General features: G+C 37.7%; 1 protein-coding gene across 32 annotated transcripts in view; it reads left to right on the top strand.

Moving 5' to 3' along the window:
• The first annotated feature begins 13,122 nt into the window (after window positions 1-13,122).
• PTPRM (protein tyrosine phosphatase receptor type M) overlaps window positions 13,123-18,140 on the top strand; it is a 467,288-nt gene continuing 462,270 nt past the window's right edge. For all 32 annotated transcript variants that reach the window (XM_087890425.1, XM_087890424.1, XM_087890423.1 and 29 more), the window contains exon 1: window positions 13,123-13,740. In XM_087890425.1, coding sequence (XP_087746551.1) covers window positions 13,668-13,740 — 73 coding nt within the window. In that variant the 5' untranslated portion in view covers window positions 13,123-13,667. The remainder of the gene's footprint in view (window positions 13,741-18,140) is intronic.

Raw genomic sequence — 18,140 nt, 5'->3', positions numbered from 1 at the left:
TAAGATGAATGGACTTCAGTTCCCAGAATTCTGGGAATTGCAGTCCACCCATCTCAAAATTGCTGGGACTGAGAAACACTGCTGAAGAAATTTCTGAAGACTTTCTTTCCCATTATTCTTGAGACGAAAACTACAGTAAAATGCCTCTCTTTATATACACTGAATGATGGCACTTCTTTATGTCACCGCACGGCTTCATAAGACTCTGGTATTGTGATTACAAAAAATATGAACTTGAAGAAAGCACTTTGCATGTGCTATTGACTTTTTAGTTTTTAATTAGTTTCAAGCCCTATTATATCATTTATACTTATGGAAATTGTTCTGGTTACTCACTCCAGCCTCTTAATCTAGCCCTCAATTCAGCCCATTTTAAACTAGACTTTTAATTCCCAACTTATTTTGCAATTTGCAACATTATTTATGACTGATGATGTATAGTCCACTTTTCATAAAATTCAAATAATTTGAACAAATCAGTGACACTTAAGAGCTGTTATCAGCATCTTGCAAAGTATTTTTTTTCCATTGTGCAAATATTTTCAACTGAGCACACATTTCATCTCTTATCCACTCATGTGTAAATATGCTTCTTGCTTATCAGGGCTATACATACCATTTAAATAAGTTCCCTTTTTTTTTTCAGTGGAGTGATTACTTGCTGTAGGAAATATTTATGTTTCCTCAGGGGACATGTGCTATTGGTACAAAAGGTAATTGAGTGGAAAATAATTATGTGAAAGATGTTTAACTTTCATGCCTCCCTTTTATCCTTCTAAAGTGAAGCTCATGCAAACAATCAATAGTACCATGGAAGAATCCAAACCATCTTTACTTCATAGTTATATAAAGATACATATGTAAGAGTAGAAGGCAACTAAAAATGAATGGCTTGTACTAACTGCCAAAAATATCCATTCATTCTGATTTTACTTACCAGAGAATTAAATAATAATCTTTTGAGCAACACAATGAATGGAATCAACAATTAATCATAAAATGAATGCCTGGATACCCTGGAGAGTATGATTTCTTTAAATAATATAGTATAATTAATTCCCAAGTTATGAAGCTGTATGTTATGAAGGTATATTCAAGTTCAAACAAACTGTATAAGAAACAAGGATCAATGAATTTTTATTTATTTAAAAAATTAATATATCCACTTACCTTAAATACATACCGGTAATTAAGTGGCGAACTGTGCATAAAAACAATATACTACCCTTCCAACCGATTAAAACAATGTAATTCTTTTAAAAATCCTTTAGGTACTATATGCAGTCCTTCAAAAACAGATACACATATTTTGGATTCCCCTAACATTATGGTCCTAACTCTTGCACAAAATGCTAGATTTGAACAGGCTTCCACAAAGCCAATAAGGTTGGGAAATCTGAATCTAAGATGGGAGGTTATTACACAACACAAAACGACAACTGAGAAGGCCTACTTCTCAGTAGGCCAGTATTTAAAAGAAGGGATCTGCAGCAAAAGACAAAAAACAAAAACAAAAAAACCCCACACTTCCAATTCCTGAAGGATCTGTGGGTAAATGAAGCCAAATTTTGAATCGGTTTGAAAAATATTGCTGACGAAGTAAATTTAACATATCTGGCATGACATCAGTTATAAGATATAAAAGAAGTTTCCCTTTTATTTCCAAAAATAATAGAATATAGTGAATGGAAATGGGAAGAAAATAATGTGTTGTGCACATATGGTAGTAGGAAAAAAATAACCAGATTGCACTAGAGTAACACTCCATGGAGTGTATTAAAATTACTGATACTTTATTAGCATATATTGTTAATTGCATGTTCAATTACCTCAATTGCCAAATGAACAATTACATGGAGAAGGCTAATAACCATTGCTAGCTATGATTCTAATCACTGCAATCGTTCTACTCTTGGAAGAAAGCTGGGCCACAAGCCTCTAAAAAGGTACTATTCTATTGATTCATTGTTTTTCTGTATGGAAAAAGTCATCATTTTTTGAGAATTAGCTATCTCCTTCTTCAATGCCTATGATTATGAATCAGAATTTTAGATCAGTCTTGATCTAAAATAGGACATTAGCTAATCCAACATAGTAGTTGGTTGTCAATTTAACAACATTATGTTTATTATCTGTGCTGCAATATAAAGCTCATCTCCCTGCCAATGGATTCATATCTTTATAGGAAGATAAACATTATGCTGGGACAATGCTGAAGCTTTGTAAAATCTATGCACAAAATATAGAAGTACAGATTTATTTATATTTATAGGGAAAACCATTACTTTCTTATAAAGAAAACTCTGAAATTGAAGATTTAAAGTGATATATGTAGAATACATTATAATATATAAAATGGACTAGTGTGGCTATTTTAGAATAAACCTTTCCTTGAATTCAATACTGCTAGTACTTGCTTAACAATGGTAATTAGAACTGGAATTTCCATCACTTAGTGATGTGGCCTTGAAGTACATTACATGACATTGCTTAGTCCATTGTCATTGTTAAGCAAGATCACAGGTCATTAAGTGAGGACCTTCATAGAACTTCCTGGCGGCTTCTCACAAAAAAGTCAACAGGGAAGCCAACAGAAGTCATAAGTTTAGAGTAGCTTGCAAACAGGTCAGTGGGAGGATAAGGTAAAAAGCTGTAAGTAATAATTATTTTCACTGCTAATCACTTTGTGTGTTTTCTCCTTGTCTACCCATTATTTGGTAAAATAAGACTGGGGCCTATGAAAACTTTCCTTACACAGCAATACAAAACTGGCAATTTCTAAGATGCTACAAAAGTATTAACTTACATGTGTGTAAGACTTTAGATGATTACGTACATGTGATTCTTTCAGAGAATAAAAGGAAGCAGATGGCAACAGCAAAGAACTGAAATCTAGGACAGGGGGTATTTTGTAACCTTTTATTTCAAGGCAGTTTTAAGTCTGACTGAAATAAGTTCAATATTTCAGTTTATCATTATATCTTAAGATCACAATGATCTTATTGGAATGGAATGGAATGGAATGGAATGGAATGGAAGAGGAGAGGAGAGGAGAGGAGAGGAGAGGAGAAGAGAAGAGTTGGAAGGGAACTTGGAGGTCTTGAGGTTCAACCCCCTGCTTTGGCAGGAAACTCTACACCATTTCAGACAAATGCTTGTCCAATCTCTTCTTAAAACTTCCACTGTTGGAGTATTCACAACTTCTGGAAGCACATTATTCCACTAGTTAATTGTTCTGTCAGGAAATTTCTCCTTAGTTCTAGATTGCTTCTCTCCTTAATTAGTTTCCACCTACTGCTTCTTGTCCTACCCTCAGGTGCTTTGGAGAATAGATTGACCCCCTCTTCTTTGTGGCAACCCCTATCAGAACACTGCTATCATGTCACCCTGAGTCTTCTTTTCATTAAACTAGACATACCCAATTCCAGCAACCGTTCTTTATATTTTTTAGCCTTGAGTCCCCTAATCATCTTTGTTGCTCTTTTCTGTACTCTTTCTACAGTCTCAACATCGTGGTGACCAAAACTGGATGCAGTATTCCAAATGTGGCCTTACCAAGGCATTATAAAGTGGTATTAACACTTCATGTGGTAAATTATCAAGATCATTATACAAGATTTGTAGTAGTAATTTTAACATGTCACAAAAGAAACTTAAAACAATCAAGCAAATAGTGAGTCATTTATGGTCTTGTGGAAAACAGGAATATTTTAATTTGAAGGAATACTGAACATATCTGGAAAAGGTGGAAGTAAACTGTGTTGTAATAAATTTTGAGCATAGCAAATGCAAAACATTAAGATTTGTAATTTGTCTTCAGATAACTGAAGCAGAATCAAGAATAGTCGTAAATTAAATCTGGATGGAATGGTCAAGCCAGTGGAAATTCAGTCTAAATTTAGGAAGAACTGGAAACAAAAAAGGGCACTAATCCTTCCTGTTTGTATTGCAAGTGAATGGATCTTTCATTTTCAAATGTTGCTCCTTTTTTGATTATCACCACACTTTCCAGAGTACTGCGTAAAAAAAGCTTTTTAAGGGATTGAGAAATAGGATGGTCAGGTCATACTCTATTATGTCCACCCGAAAAGAGACAACCCACTGCCTCTTTTTTTAGCACTATAGCACTTTGTAGCACTAATATTATTACAAAGCTAAAAAGTTTGGAGACATTAGGAAGACAAATAAATGCAGGGCAAAAGTACTTCTAAAACACAGAAACAGCCAGCCTTGGGGTAAACAGAATCTTATCAGTAATAACAACACAAGCAAAGGCAGGATCACAGAGGGAAGCAAAAATAGCAAGCCTACTATATAAAGGTGGCATTAGTGAAAACATAAATTCCTGTCAGAATAATAGACTAAAAATATATGGGCTTTGTTGATTTTTTTCATAACTTTGAGGAGAAAAGTATGTCTCAAGGTAAAGATACGTTTACACTGGCATAAATAGCATTGCACCATAAAAAAAACTTTAGCGAGTAGCAAATATCATTTTATTAGTTCTGATTGTTTGCTATGCTGGGAAAGAATTCTCAACAATGTTGCTCTTTTGACATTTTTGCATTCGAAATGAAATAAATACCAAATCTGCTATCCATGTTCAGTCTTAGAACTCATTTCATTCTTTGAATTGGACTACTTTATTTAACTTCTGATTCCCTTGGCAGTATTCAATAATATCCTGCTTGCTCATGTCCTGTTTATGCTACAGCCACTGTGTGGGTCCTTTCCTGTGCCTATGATGTGGGTGGCCTTGGCCACTGTACCATAAATAAAATGGTTAAGTACTATAGCTTAAAGATATAGTCACATAGTCTGTCATAAAATACAGTGAAAATGACCAGTGAGCAGGTTGACTTTTGCTGCCTCAAAAATACAGTATAATGCACTTGACAGAAAACATGCAAAGAACATCATTAACCAATCAATGCCCACTTTCTTTTCTACTGCTCCATTAATAGTAGAAGTCAAACAGTAAAAACACAATGAACATCATTCTATCCACTGAGCAGTCGTGGTAATGGATTAAAAATTTCTTATTTTTGACCGTTGAATAGTCTCAAAATTGTTATGCAAAATAAATAAATAAATAAAAAATAGAAAGAGGTTTGGCTGTAAAAAATAAGATCAAAACAAACAAAATACGAGCAAAACTTCAAAAGCTTCTTGGTTACTTTGCCACCATTCCTGTGTTGAATTTAAAGGCCTTTGAAACTTGTAAAGATGTAATAGTAACATTTCAACTATTTTACAACCACGTATAGATGTGATCATGATGATATGATATTGTTGCATGATATGGTTGCTGAATTTGGGGAGCAGAGAATTTATATAAAGTATACCGAAAGAAGGAAAAGTTGATAGCTGTCTATAATCCAGGGGGCAGGATGCAGGCTGAGAAAAAAGTTCTTGTCCATGACAAAACTGATCTCTTGAAAGATTGCACCAGCTTTGCTATGGTTTGTAATAAACCAGAGAAGAGACAAAAGTCAAGTCAGCAGTCCCCTGAATATTAATATTGCAAGATTGATCAAGTCCAGATTCAATCTCAAAGTGGTGAAACTACTTCTATTGAAAGGCTTATCATTTATTTGTCAAAATGTGCTTGCAGCTTCAGAGGTCTATGCTGATAGAAGAATGCATATTCTTGTTGGATCAGGCCAAGGCCATTTTCATCCAGTTTTTAGTTTCTCAGTGGCCAAAGCAATTTCTCAATTGCTGAGAAAGAAGATGCAAAGACAAACTCCTTTTCATTGTTGCTTCCCTGAAGCGGATATTTGGAGGCACTTTCTACGCAACATGAAGATTAACACTGAATTTTAAAGGCTAGTAGAATTCAACAGCTCCATCTTTCATAAATTTATACAATTTGTCCAAGAAATGAACATGGTCAAAAAGGAATTTCAGAAAAGATTATTCAATCCTGGAAAGAGGAAGAAACTCAAATAAACTTCACCTTCATTTTGCTTGGTATAAAATGGAGCAGAGACGGCCATTAACAGTCTTTTAAGATTCTGTTATTCTACCCTGTAACAATGAACAACATTCCCTTAATCCCTATTGTGCTTGGTTTTTTGTTTCACCTACTTCGAAGAGTTGACAAATAGTACTCCAGCTTTATTTTCAATCCCCTTTCTAATGATACCTAGCATGGAATTTGCTCTTTTCACAGCTGCCACACACTGAGTCAACATCTTCATCTTCCCTTTGACCCAAAGACCTTTTTTTCTGATTAGTTGCAGACAACTAAAAGTGTGTGTGTGTGTGTGTGTGTGTGTGTGTGTGTGTGTGTGTAGGAACTTTAAACCCATATATGCATCACTTTGTAATTATTTAAAGTTATTCATACTGTATGTGCTGTTTGGTTCAACATTCATCAAATTTGAAGAGAGATTCCTAGCGCTCTTAGCAGTTTTAGCTTTCACCAAAACCAAAGTTGTCATAAAATAGTAAAAAAAATGCTTTATGCAACTCCAATGAATAAAGGTTAAATTTCCTTTTTCAACAAGCTTAATTATTGTTCTCCAAGGAGATCTCCTTTTTTTTTTGCTAGGCTTCTTGTATGACAAGGTTAGTGCATATAACACCTCTGCTGCCTGAGTTGCATTGGGTGCTGATTTGCTTCCAGGTCCAATTCAAGGTGTTAGTTATGACTTTTAAAACCCTACATGGCATGGGGTCTGATAACTTGCAAAACCAGCTTTGCCCCATTATATCAGCTGGCTAGTGCCTTAAAGCCCATACCCCACCCTTTTAATCTTGAACTTCAATTATTTTATTCCTATTTTTAATTGCTTTTAATATAATATTTTATACAGCTTTTATGTTTATAGAATAGAATAGAATTTTTTATTGGCCAAGTGTGATTGGACACCCAAGGAATTTGTCTTGGTGCATATGCTCTCATAAAAGAAAAGATACGTTCATCAAGAATCATAAAGTACAACACTTAATGATAGTCATAGGGTACAAATGAGCAATCAGGAAACAATATTAATATAAATCGTAAGGATACAAGCAACAAAGTTACAGTCATAAGTGGAAGAAGATGGGAACGATGAGAAGTAGTGCAGATTTAGTAAATAGTTTGACAGTGTTGAGGGAATTATTTGTTTAGAAGAGTGATGGTGTTCAGGAAAAAATGTTCTTGTGTCTAGTTGTTCTTGTGTGCAGTGCTCTATAGCGTCATTTTGAGGGTAGGAGTTGAAACAGTTTATGTCCAGGATGTGAGGGGTCTGTAAATATTTTCACAGCCCTCTGTGAAAATCTATATGCATCTATATATTTATATCTATTAATCAAGCATCCAGAGTTACTGAGGGAGATGAGCATTTTTTAAATATAATATATAAAAATGTGAATAACTGAGTAAATGGAAGTCTTAAGGTGGTAAAAGGACAGTATGTGAATGGTCTGATGGTATGATGTCAGGTAATATTTGTCAGTAAGAGAGGCAAGGAAAGCAGAGTTCATATATGAAAAAAGGTGTGTCAAAATGACATTTTGGAAGAGTTCAGAGACATTTTTATGTTAAAATACATATCTTTAGGTATACAGAAACATATAATATAATTTGTTTTTGACTGTGGCTTGACCACATCAGTGGAATATACAGTATATCATTGGATTTACTGTATTACATAAATTACAAATGTAAAACAGTAGTTGTGTCATTTGATTTTATTTCCCAATGGAGAAACATCTCTTAAATCCTGGCCAAAATATCAATCACAACATATCAATTTACATAATTAATTCTCTTTTCTGAAATGCTTTTACTTTAAAAAAAAAAAGTTAACCTTGTCGTGTTTTCAGTATCTGAAAAGTTTTACTAGATTGTGTAAGTTTGTTGATCCAAAAGCATTTCAGTGCTTAGTGAGTTAAAACATATTTTAGAATGATCACAATTACTTGGATGATTGGTATATACATGGATTTAACATAAGCTCTTAAATAGCCTAAAAACAATTCCTATGCTACTAGCCAGACTTGTCATTGCGCCATTATATTTTCTTGCCTGTTGCTATTTTACATTTCCTCTATGCTGCGTGCCTCAGAGCAGCACAGGGCCAGAACACAATGGGGAGGTATATTCAGGCTCAGCTGTCAAACATGGAAGGTGGGGGAGGGAAAGAAGGAAAGGGAACGATTTTATGAATTGCACAGCAAGTGAGAGTGGATTTATTATCACACATGAAACTTGGGTATTGCTTTTAGGCTTTTTCATTTTTATTTATGATCAAACTGCCTCATTATTTTTCTGATGGCGAGGGGATGAGCCCTGAGACTGAGTTCTCTAGTTGCCATTGTTGACAGTGCAGCTGAGGCTCTGGTGTGATGCACTAAATGAGAAAGCTAATGAGACACTTTTGTGAGCTCTGGTTTTCACAAACACACCCTTTCTCCTCCAGCTGAAACAGCTTCCTGCCAGGAACACAAATCCTGATCGGGCTCCTCTGCAAACAAAGCAGCTGTGGGGAAGAGGAAATGCACTCAGTTTCCTCTAGGGCTCCTAAACAGAATGACAAAAAGGAAAGGCACTAGACTCAAATAAAGAAAGACGAATGGGCAGTAGAAAATGATAATTCCTGCCTCCTCTGAATATATATATATCATTTATGTCTCTCTTCTTCTGTGAAGGTAACCCATGAGCAACTAGGTTCTGTGTTAAATGTATAACATATCCTGAGATCATCCAAAATTGGGAAACGGGAAAAAGATAGCTTCAGATTTGAGAATACAGTACAGCGTAAGTGTTGAGCCACATGTTATATATCAGGTGGGGTTTGTTTTTTTTTTGGAAGGGTAATACTGTATACCATCAATTTTTCATTGAAGACAGTGCAACAGATTTTGATTATAGGGAGAGACATATAAAGTTAATGACCCAGCACTTGCTTGTAAGATTGTTTTGTTAGATTTATATCTCACCTTTCATTCAGGAACTCAATGAGACAGATGCAGCATTCTCTCATCCCATTTTTATGCATAATAACTTTATAAAATTTGGGCTGAGCTTATATGGTTAGGAGTGGACTTGAAGCCAGGTGTCTCTCATGTCAGTCCCAGCAACAACTTAACCAATACCCTTGCATTTCTGCATACGATCTAAGGATTGATCACCGGAGGAAAAGCAATGTTTTCATCTGATTCCTTATTTTTCTTTGAACAGCACAAAGGTGAGGATTGAGTTAAATCAATCATATTCTCCCTACAATGCCACTTAAGATATACAGTAAACCAAAGGAGGTAGTCTTTCTCAACTTTTATATTCTGTGGAGCAAGAAGTGGGCATTGGTGCTCTACCTACTCACATATCCCTTATCACTGAGTAATCCAGGAGAGAAACTGATCCCTGAGGAAGAGGAAGAAAAAAAAGGCATTTGATTATCCTTTTGTGCACAGCTGTACTTTATTTGTACAATTTTACCACTTAGCCTGAGGAACAATCCCTCCAACCAGATTTTCAAAGCCGAGATAGGAATTTACAGGCCTAAAGCCACATGTCCCCTCAGTCTTATTTCAGAAGCCTCTGCAAGCAAGCAATTCAGAGCTCTGGTAAAAGCTATGTGTCTAATCCCTGGCAACCTGCTATGTAGGATGTAGAAAAAGAGAAAGCAGGGGTATGGAAAAGAGGAAAAAATGTAAATATAATAGGACTGCCTATGTTTGGCTAACATGCAATCTACCTACTTACCTACCTACCTACCAAGTGTTTTGGTTTCATCCATGACTGGCATACTGCTACCACATGAGATTCCACCTCCCACAGTCTATAGGGAAAGATGAAATGGTTTCCATGACAAAACTTTCTGTCTGTAAAGTTCAGGCTTGCCTCCAGAAGTTGTGATTTCTCCAACACTGGAAGTTTTTAAGAAGAGATTGGACAGCTATTTGTCTGAAATGGTATATGGTTTCCGTTGGACTAGAAGACCTCCAATGTCCCTTCCAACTCTGTTATTCTATTCTAGTCTCGAGAGCACAAAGTGCAAATGCAGCCATTCATAACACTTGCTTCTTCGCAAGCAGCAGAGCACAGGAGAATTTGTATTTAGCCACTTTTTTTCCCTACAACTTTTCTCCAGTTACTACATAGCAAGATGGCTATGACAGAGCGGCTGAGATAGTACTAGTTATTATTTATCATTTGACAATGTCACCTTACAAATCATAGCTGTACATCACCTACTTTCCCTGGAAAATGAACGGCATTTCTGCATTGTCTTCCTTCATTTGATGTCATCCAGAATTCCCAGCCATAAAGACTGAGCTATCTGGAAAGGATCAGGTTGAGAAAGAAGAAATATACAGATTCTTATAGATGGGGGAAGTTCGAAGTCTGGACTGGTGTTGATGCAGTTGATGTTTACTTAGTCCTGGAGAGAGAACAAGATTATTTTAAAGATTATATTAAACCTCTGTACAGCGCCAAGGGCTTCATTATATATCTTTAAAGATATATATCTTTGTCTCTGGTTTTAAACAAGAAAATGTGACTCTGGACTATAGTGACTCCAGTTTGGATTGAATTTATTTCATATAAATTTGGTTCTTATTTAGTGTTTTATATAAGTCTAGAGAATTTGCCTTTTAAAAAAAACATTTTACTGGTGGGTGTTTCCACTGAAATTTAGAAATTTGCACTACATACCCAAATGGAGCCAGTTTGATGTAGTGGTTAAGGTAGTAGGCTAAAAACTGGGAGTTTTAGTCCCACCACAGGCATGACGCCAGCTGGGTCACGTTCCCTCAATCCTAGGAAGGAGGCAATGGCAAGCACTTCTGAAAAGTGCAGGGACTAGTCCAGACAGTTGCCAGGAGTCCAGACTTTCTCAAAGGAAAAAATAGAATTGCATACTGTAGTTTAATTTCCCATAGTTCATGTATATGGAAGTCTGTGATTGTTATGCTTTAAGTCAACCCTGCCTTCTGTTGATTAATGAAGTTCATGCAGTTTCCTGGGAACATTTTTGGACCTTCTCCTTGGAGCTGCCCAACACTTTTTCCAGTTATGTCCTGAACCATGTCCATACTCCTCACAAATCTTAAAGTACACCCCTTTTGCAATGTATATGCTTTCATGAATGAATTTAAATAAATGAGGTGTGTTTGATGCTTTCTGAATTTGTTTTATTGCAGACGTTTCATTACCCAAACTAGGTAACATCATCAGTGCTTAAACAAATCTTAGAAAGTTGTTTTTATATCATAAAATTACATATAACATAAGAATTTCCTTATATTTCATTACTTATATTTCCTTTCCTTATATTTCATTACTTATTCCTCATTTATTAGAGAAGTTGAGAGTCTAGAAGAGGGGTGTCAAACTCAATTTCATTGAGCTGCATCAGGGTTCTGTTTGACCTCTGGGGGCCGGGGTGGGCATGGCCAGCTCAACTTCACTTGTGTTGGGGGTGCCTTTGGAGGCCCGAATGCTCTGCCAGCGAAAACTGGCTCCCAAGCTCCGTTTTTGGCTGTGACGGTCTCCTGCAACTCTCTGCCCATGAAATCGGAGCTCAGAAGGGCCACATGCAGCCCTCCCAAGCTCCGTTTTCGTTTGCAGAGGCATTGCAGGCCGGTCCTTCGCTGTTTCCAGGGTGGGCCCACGGGCCAGATCTAAGCACCCTGCAGGCCAAATTCGGCCTGTGGATCTTGAGTTTCACACTCCTGGTCTAGAAAGAGTACAGAGAAGAGCAACAAAGATGATTAGGAGGCTGGAGGATAAAACATATGACAAATGTTGGAGGAACTGGGTATGTCTAATTTAATGAAAAGAACACGATAGCAGTATTTCAATATCTAAGGGGCTGCCACAAAGAAGAAAGGGTCAACCTATTCTCCAAAGCATCCGAAGGCAGGACAAAAAGTAATGGATGGAAACTAATCAAGGAAAGAACCAACCTAGAACTAAGGAGACGTTACCTGACAGAACAATTAATAAAACTTGCCTCTAGAAGTTGAGTATTTCAACACTGGAGGTTTTTAAATAAAGTTGGACAATCACTTGTTTGAAATGGTTTGCGTTTCCTGCCTGAGCAGGGAGTTGGGACTAGAAGACCTCCAAGGTCCCTTCTAACTCAGTCATTCTGTTAATCTGTAATCTGACATGTGGAGTTTAGACTAACATCCCATAATAAGCATGGGGTGTGCTTAATTAGCCATCTGGGTTTCTTTTTAATATGACAAGGGGGAACTTTTTAATTCTGGGCCTTTGAGGGGGAAATTTGATTATCCCCTAAGCAAAATGCAGCATTACCTTTCCTTGTTCCAGTTTGGACCTACTAGCAAAATTCTTCAGCACAATTGCAAATCCACAATCTGCCAGCTAAACTAACACTTCCTATAACTGAAGTATTTGTGGTCAGCCTCTTTAGTTTTTGGTATTTTAAGTGAAATATCTTTTGGTAAGGGACAAAGTAGGAGTTCGCTAACTGCAGATTCCAACAATGCCTTTATCAAGCAAAAGCATAGACAAATTAAGATAGATTTGCTCTGAATCTAGCTAATTCATGGCACACTTGCAAAAAAAAAACAAAACACACACACACCACCCTTAATATTTTGCTTAATTAATTAATAGGCCAGACCCTCAAGAGAAAGCTGCTGCTTTAAACAAAAATATGGACCCACAAGGTATATTCTGAGCTTGCACACGGAACGGTTTCCTCTTAAAGGCTACAAAAAGGCTGCAACTACCACAGAGTTAACACAGCTGTTCCAAGTTCTGTATTGAGGTATTCCCACCATTTTCAGTCTCCTGGGGTCAAGACTGTAAAAGAGGCCGAATCATTTTGTTTTGTTGATTGCATTTTCGAGCCTCTGAAAACACTGCAACAGTAAAAAGGTCAGCGGTGACGTGAGGTTGCACCAGACCCACAAAATGAAGTCTTGAAATAATTTCAGGTATTGTCTCTAAGGTAGGAAGACTAGGACTGATCTGTCCGGCTAAGCTGCGGCATTACACAAACTTGCTATAGTTTATTCTAGGCACGGGACACCCTCTTTCCTGCTATTTCTATGGGCAGTTCCTATTTTATCGCCTTTTCTTTTCTCCCTCGCTCGCAGTTTTCTTGCTTGATTCCGCGCTTCTTACCGAAGCTTCTTACTGAGGGGAGCGGCATTTGGCGAGCACGCCTGTCCCGTTACGGTAGCTCTTGTTTCCCTCCTTGCCTTTCCGCCGCCGAGAAACAGCAGCGTCTTTTTTCCGAGTCGCCAGCCAGGCCGGCGGCTGCCAGTGGTTGCTTGCTTCTGTCGCTGCCACTCGCCCTCTAGCGGGGGAAGGCGGCGCTGTCGGCGGCTGGGCGTGACTTGGCAAGCTTGCTCTCCGCTGCCTGCTCGCCTGCCTGCCGGGAGGACCGCGAGTCAGTGCTGGGACTCGAGAGCGGCGAGGAGCGAGTTGGTTGCGAAGACGGCGCGGCGCGCTTAGCTGAGAGGCTGCCGGGCTGGAGCGGCGCAACAGGAAGCGCCGGCTGAGTGGAGTTGCCCGGCCGCCGGCGGGACTGCTGGGCGGCGCGAGGAGTAAACGGAGAGGGTCTTGCAGCCCCCTCTGCGAAAGGCGGGCGCCGTCCAAAAGGGGCCACGGAGGCGGCTGTGGCGCCTCTTCTAGCCTCTCCCCCGAGCTGGGAGGGCCGGAGAGAGCTCTTTCTACGAGGAAAGGAAATATGGGGAAAGTTGAAACTTGCCTCCTGACTTTGGCTGGACTTTTTCTGGCAACGAGAGCAGAGACGGTCACAGGTAAGACACACACAGCCTCCCCCCCCCACCTCTCTTCCCGGGCGAGCAAAAAAGCCCGAAGCCTGGGCTCTTGGAGCAAGGTGTGTGGATGGGGAGCCCCTCCCGGGTGGGCTACCGTCGGGTATTGGAAAATGTGTTTTCACTCGTCGGGGTGTGACCTCTGGAGCGGCTGCCAACATGGAAAAAAATATAGCCGGGGGAGGAGGGGGGAAAAGGAGAGAGACGCCTGGAAGCGAGCAGGGAAGTTCTAGGCGCGGCGGGAGGGGAACCCGTTAAGTCTGGCTGCCTGGTGCAAAAGTGCAAAAGGAAGGGGGAGAGACTTGGATCGCGTCTGACACGTTTGAGCCAGCCTGGAAGAGGCGAAGAGCGAATCCTTCTCAGCCGGGAGATCGGGAGGCGAGCTTTAAGGGCGGTTTAAATCCAGAGCTTTAAAAACTTTCGGCTGGTGGCCAGCGGCTTTGAGGGCGGTGGCAGGGGAGGTTGACCAATTCCGAATTCCTTTTCTTTTCGGGACGCTCCGTCCGGGCAGGGCTGGCGAGGAGATGGATGTTTATTTACCACTGCACGCTCTCTGCTGGGTGGGCTTCTGGCGGGCGACCGGCAGTGGAGCGGAAAGCCTCCGTTGCTCGGAAAGCAATCGAGGCGCCTGCTGGACCTGGCCAAGCTTGCACAGACGCCGGATTGTGTGTTCAAACCCTTTGACAGCAATTGATAACATGGCTGGAGATGCAGAAAGGGATGCATCTCCGGAGTTGCATCGAAAGTGACAGTAACAGAGTTGGAAATGTGGCTCTTCCAGAAGTTGATAAGGACCGTTTGGGAAGGCAAATTTGGCTCCTCTAGAAGTTGATGTTTGTGACAACTTGTGGACAGCATAAGGGAGGGTGGCATGTGTCCTTTGTTTCTTTCCCGTCCCTTCTACCAGGATTTAGCATCTACCGATTGATGACAGCAATATTGGATCAAGGCATAACTTTTCTTGTAAATGAAATCAACCTGGCAGCTTTTTATTTTGGCAACAACCTCTCTGCTCTGCCTTTCTTCTCTGTTCTGGATCTCCTCTGCCACTATGTATAGCAAAGCAACAAGGGTAAATGACATGTGTATATGTTTGTAGTGCACAACCTCCTAATTTTGGCCTGTTACTGGGTTGCGAAACAAGACATAGCTGGAAGGAATGAGTAACCTCAGACTGTTTTGCTTTCCACACAAAGCTTGAACTGTAAAAACCTATGGCAGAAATTGAAGACATCTGGGTTTCATGTTGTGTGTCCTTTGATCAGAAGCGGAAGTAGGACTAGGATTTTGCTTTGCCTCTATTGCAGCACTAACTTGGTCTTCTTATAACTAAATGTTGGGTTTTAAAAATGTACACTTATTTCTGTTGAAGTATTCTGGTTTAATCAAATATTTTAAATGCCTCAAAATTCCTCAAAATTCTTCTCTCCCTCTGTACTTAAGTCAGGAGGTTCATAGGTGCAAAAAGTGTTCCAGAGTTTGCCTCTGTAAGAAAAATAGAATTGAGGAAAAGCTCCCCCTGGTTCCCTCTGTGGTTTGAGTGATCTTATGCATAGCTGTGAATTATGTTCAGTGTTTCTATTACTGGAAGTCTTCAAATCCGTGCTTTAATTAGCTCTTGCGTTATTCAGATATAGCTGTACCTCACTGCCTAGCTATATAATTTTCTTGACTGTCTGTCAAAACTGTTGAGAAAAATGATTATTTCTGTTGGATGTTCAGAGCTATGTGTAAGTGCCAGCCAATAATACTGCTGTCCTTACTTTAATAATAATATTGTTTTAGTACATGTCTTTAGTGTTTGATATGGTATAAACTGATTTTCATAGGAGGTGACAATACGGATATTTTTGCAAGTTCATGACTTTTGAACCAGTTACATATGTTGGAAGTGGACAGTTCTATGCTAAGTTGATTGTTCCTACAACTATCTTTCTACAAGATAGAAGATACCAGATATATCGCTATTGACTGTTTGTTCTAACTTACTGGAAAATGAAAGGGTAATACAACAATACTTTGAATAAATACATTCATTGTAGAATTAAATCTTTTGTGGTAATACTTGACTATCAAAAGAATTAAGTAGAATGTTGAATTTTAAGGAGAACTCCTACACAAGACATGTAGATAATTATATCCCTCTAAAAGTATCATGCATTTTGATATTCAAATAATAAAATTTCAAAACCAGAAAACGGATTTAAAAATATTTAATTTTCTTTTTAATACTGTATATTGAATTTTAATTAAAATTCTCATTATTATATCCATTGTCTATATAGTATAACTTTTTAAGAAAAATTGTGATCAGGGAAAAAAGTGATATGGTAAAAGACTGCTTTAAAGTTTCTGTTTCTAAACTTTCAAGAAATTCTTGAAAAACAGATCAACAATAAAAGCATTGAGTTTTTTATGTGAAATTATTCATTGACAAATTTTGTATTCAAGCCCCTGATATTTAAGATAGTAATGAGAATTGATTGCAAGGTCGAAGATTTTGTAAAAGCTAATGCTTTCAAATTATTGAAACACATTTTTCATTTTCATCCAAAAAAGGAGTTTTGTTTCTTTGTTTAAGACTTTAGATGCCTATGGAATTTCAATATAATTAATTGGATAACCTGTCCAAATAAATTTGCATAACTTTATGCAAACTTATTTTATATTAATTATTGAAAAATGGCTATTGAATAATTTCTGAAAATATAATATTATTTTTAGCATGTAGTTTTGTAGTCTGTTTGTCCAATAGGTTAGCTATGCCCCAAAGAAGTCATAATTTGGAGAACTGAAGAGAGCCTTGTGATGATCTCTCATAATCATGCAATATCAAGAAAGATGCGATTGAATTTAAAAATCAGATTATATGTATAAAATACTTTTTTTTTAAATCTACATACCAAGCAGTATTTAGAAACTTGGTGCTTCTTATTATAAAAAATGCTTGTACTAGAAGCAGAAAAGCCTGTTATTTGACTGCACAATTACTTTAGAAGTGGCAAACAACTAATGCTTCAGTCCTGAAGCCATTTATTCAAAAGAGTTAGGATAGCATGTTCACATTCTAATTGTGCTGTCACAATTTGCTCTGTTTGCTGCCACAGCATCAGAACTGGATTTTTATTTTTGTTTAATGATGTATTCATAGGCTTTTACTAATAGGTTTGAAATAATGTGAAAGGTAAAAAAAAAAGTAATGAGGAAACAGTTTAAGGCCTTACTTAATTACCTGAAATGGCTTTAATTTCTTACAAGGTATATTCATTTCTTTCTGTTATTTTGTTTTAAACTGAAAAGTAGAGTAAAACCGACTACATTATAAAGCAATATCTGTAAAGAAGTAATTGTGTTTGAAAAAATAAATAAGCATTTCAAAGTCATACTAGTAGTGTTAATAGCTTAAGTAAATACATTAAAATTAAGAGCAATATTGTAATACTGTTGAATAAATGCTTGCAACAGCCAAGCTATAGTTATTAAAATATTGTATTGTTGTTATCCATGATTTGTTGTTAAATGGAATATATTGATGTGTATAAAAATTTTGATCCTGCATTCCTACAATTGAGTTATTCAGAAGTTTTATTGGATCAAAAATGACAGAATTATGACACATTGACAGATGTTACAAAAGCTCTATGGACACATCTGTATCATGGGAGATAACAAAAATAATGCCATCTGTACCAGCAGCTTATGGAATAGCAGCTTTATTCCCAATGAAATATGTTTCTCTATGTTAGAAATTTTTATTAAATAGTGCTCCCATGTATTTGGATTGAAGCATATAGACCCTTATTTAAATGTAACATTCAGACAACAGACCCTAGGCACTATAAAAGATATGGTCTAAGTGTATACTAATGTATACTATGCTCAGCTTAAATTGTATTGAGAAAATTATTGCCTGTATCTGCTATGCATCTGTACATGGAAATTTATTTCTCTATATTTGGCTAATAATTTAACTGTTCTATTGGATTGGTCAAGTGACCTCACAGGAAAGCATGTTGTAGACCAATGATTGTCCCTTAACTATAGAGTACTATAGAGAACCTGGAATACCCTAGTACAAGTCCACTCATTCCATGTAAACTTACTGGATGACTTTGGACCAAAACCCAACCTACATCAGAGTATTCTTGTTATGGAACAACATGAATAGAGATCATCATAAAAACTGTCTTGAGGTCCTAGAGAAAAGTTGGATTACATGTGTTAAAATTCAGAATAATAGGATATTTCATCCATGGCATGAGATTTGCCATGGTCCACATAGGTGTGTAACATACTTCCATCAGTTTCTTTTGTGATTGTTTCTAAGTGGTGTGAGAAACTAAGATCCAAGTCCAAAGTCTTCTGTGGGCATTATGTTTCTG

The sequence above is a fragment of the Pantherophis guttatus genome, chromosome 3, assembly GCF_059756535.1.
Source record: "Pantherophis guttatus breed Tessera chromosome 3, ASM5975653v1, whole genome shotgun sequence".
Lineage (NCBI taxonomy): Eukaryota > Metazoa > Chordata > Lepidosauria > Squamata > Colubridae > Pantherophis > Pantherophis guttatus.
This window is presented reverse-complemented; position numbering and strand designations above follow the sequence as displayed.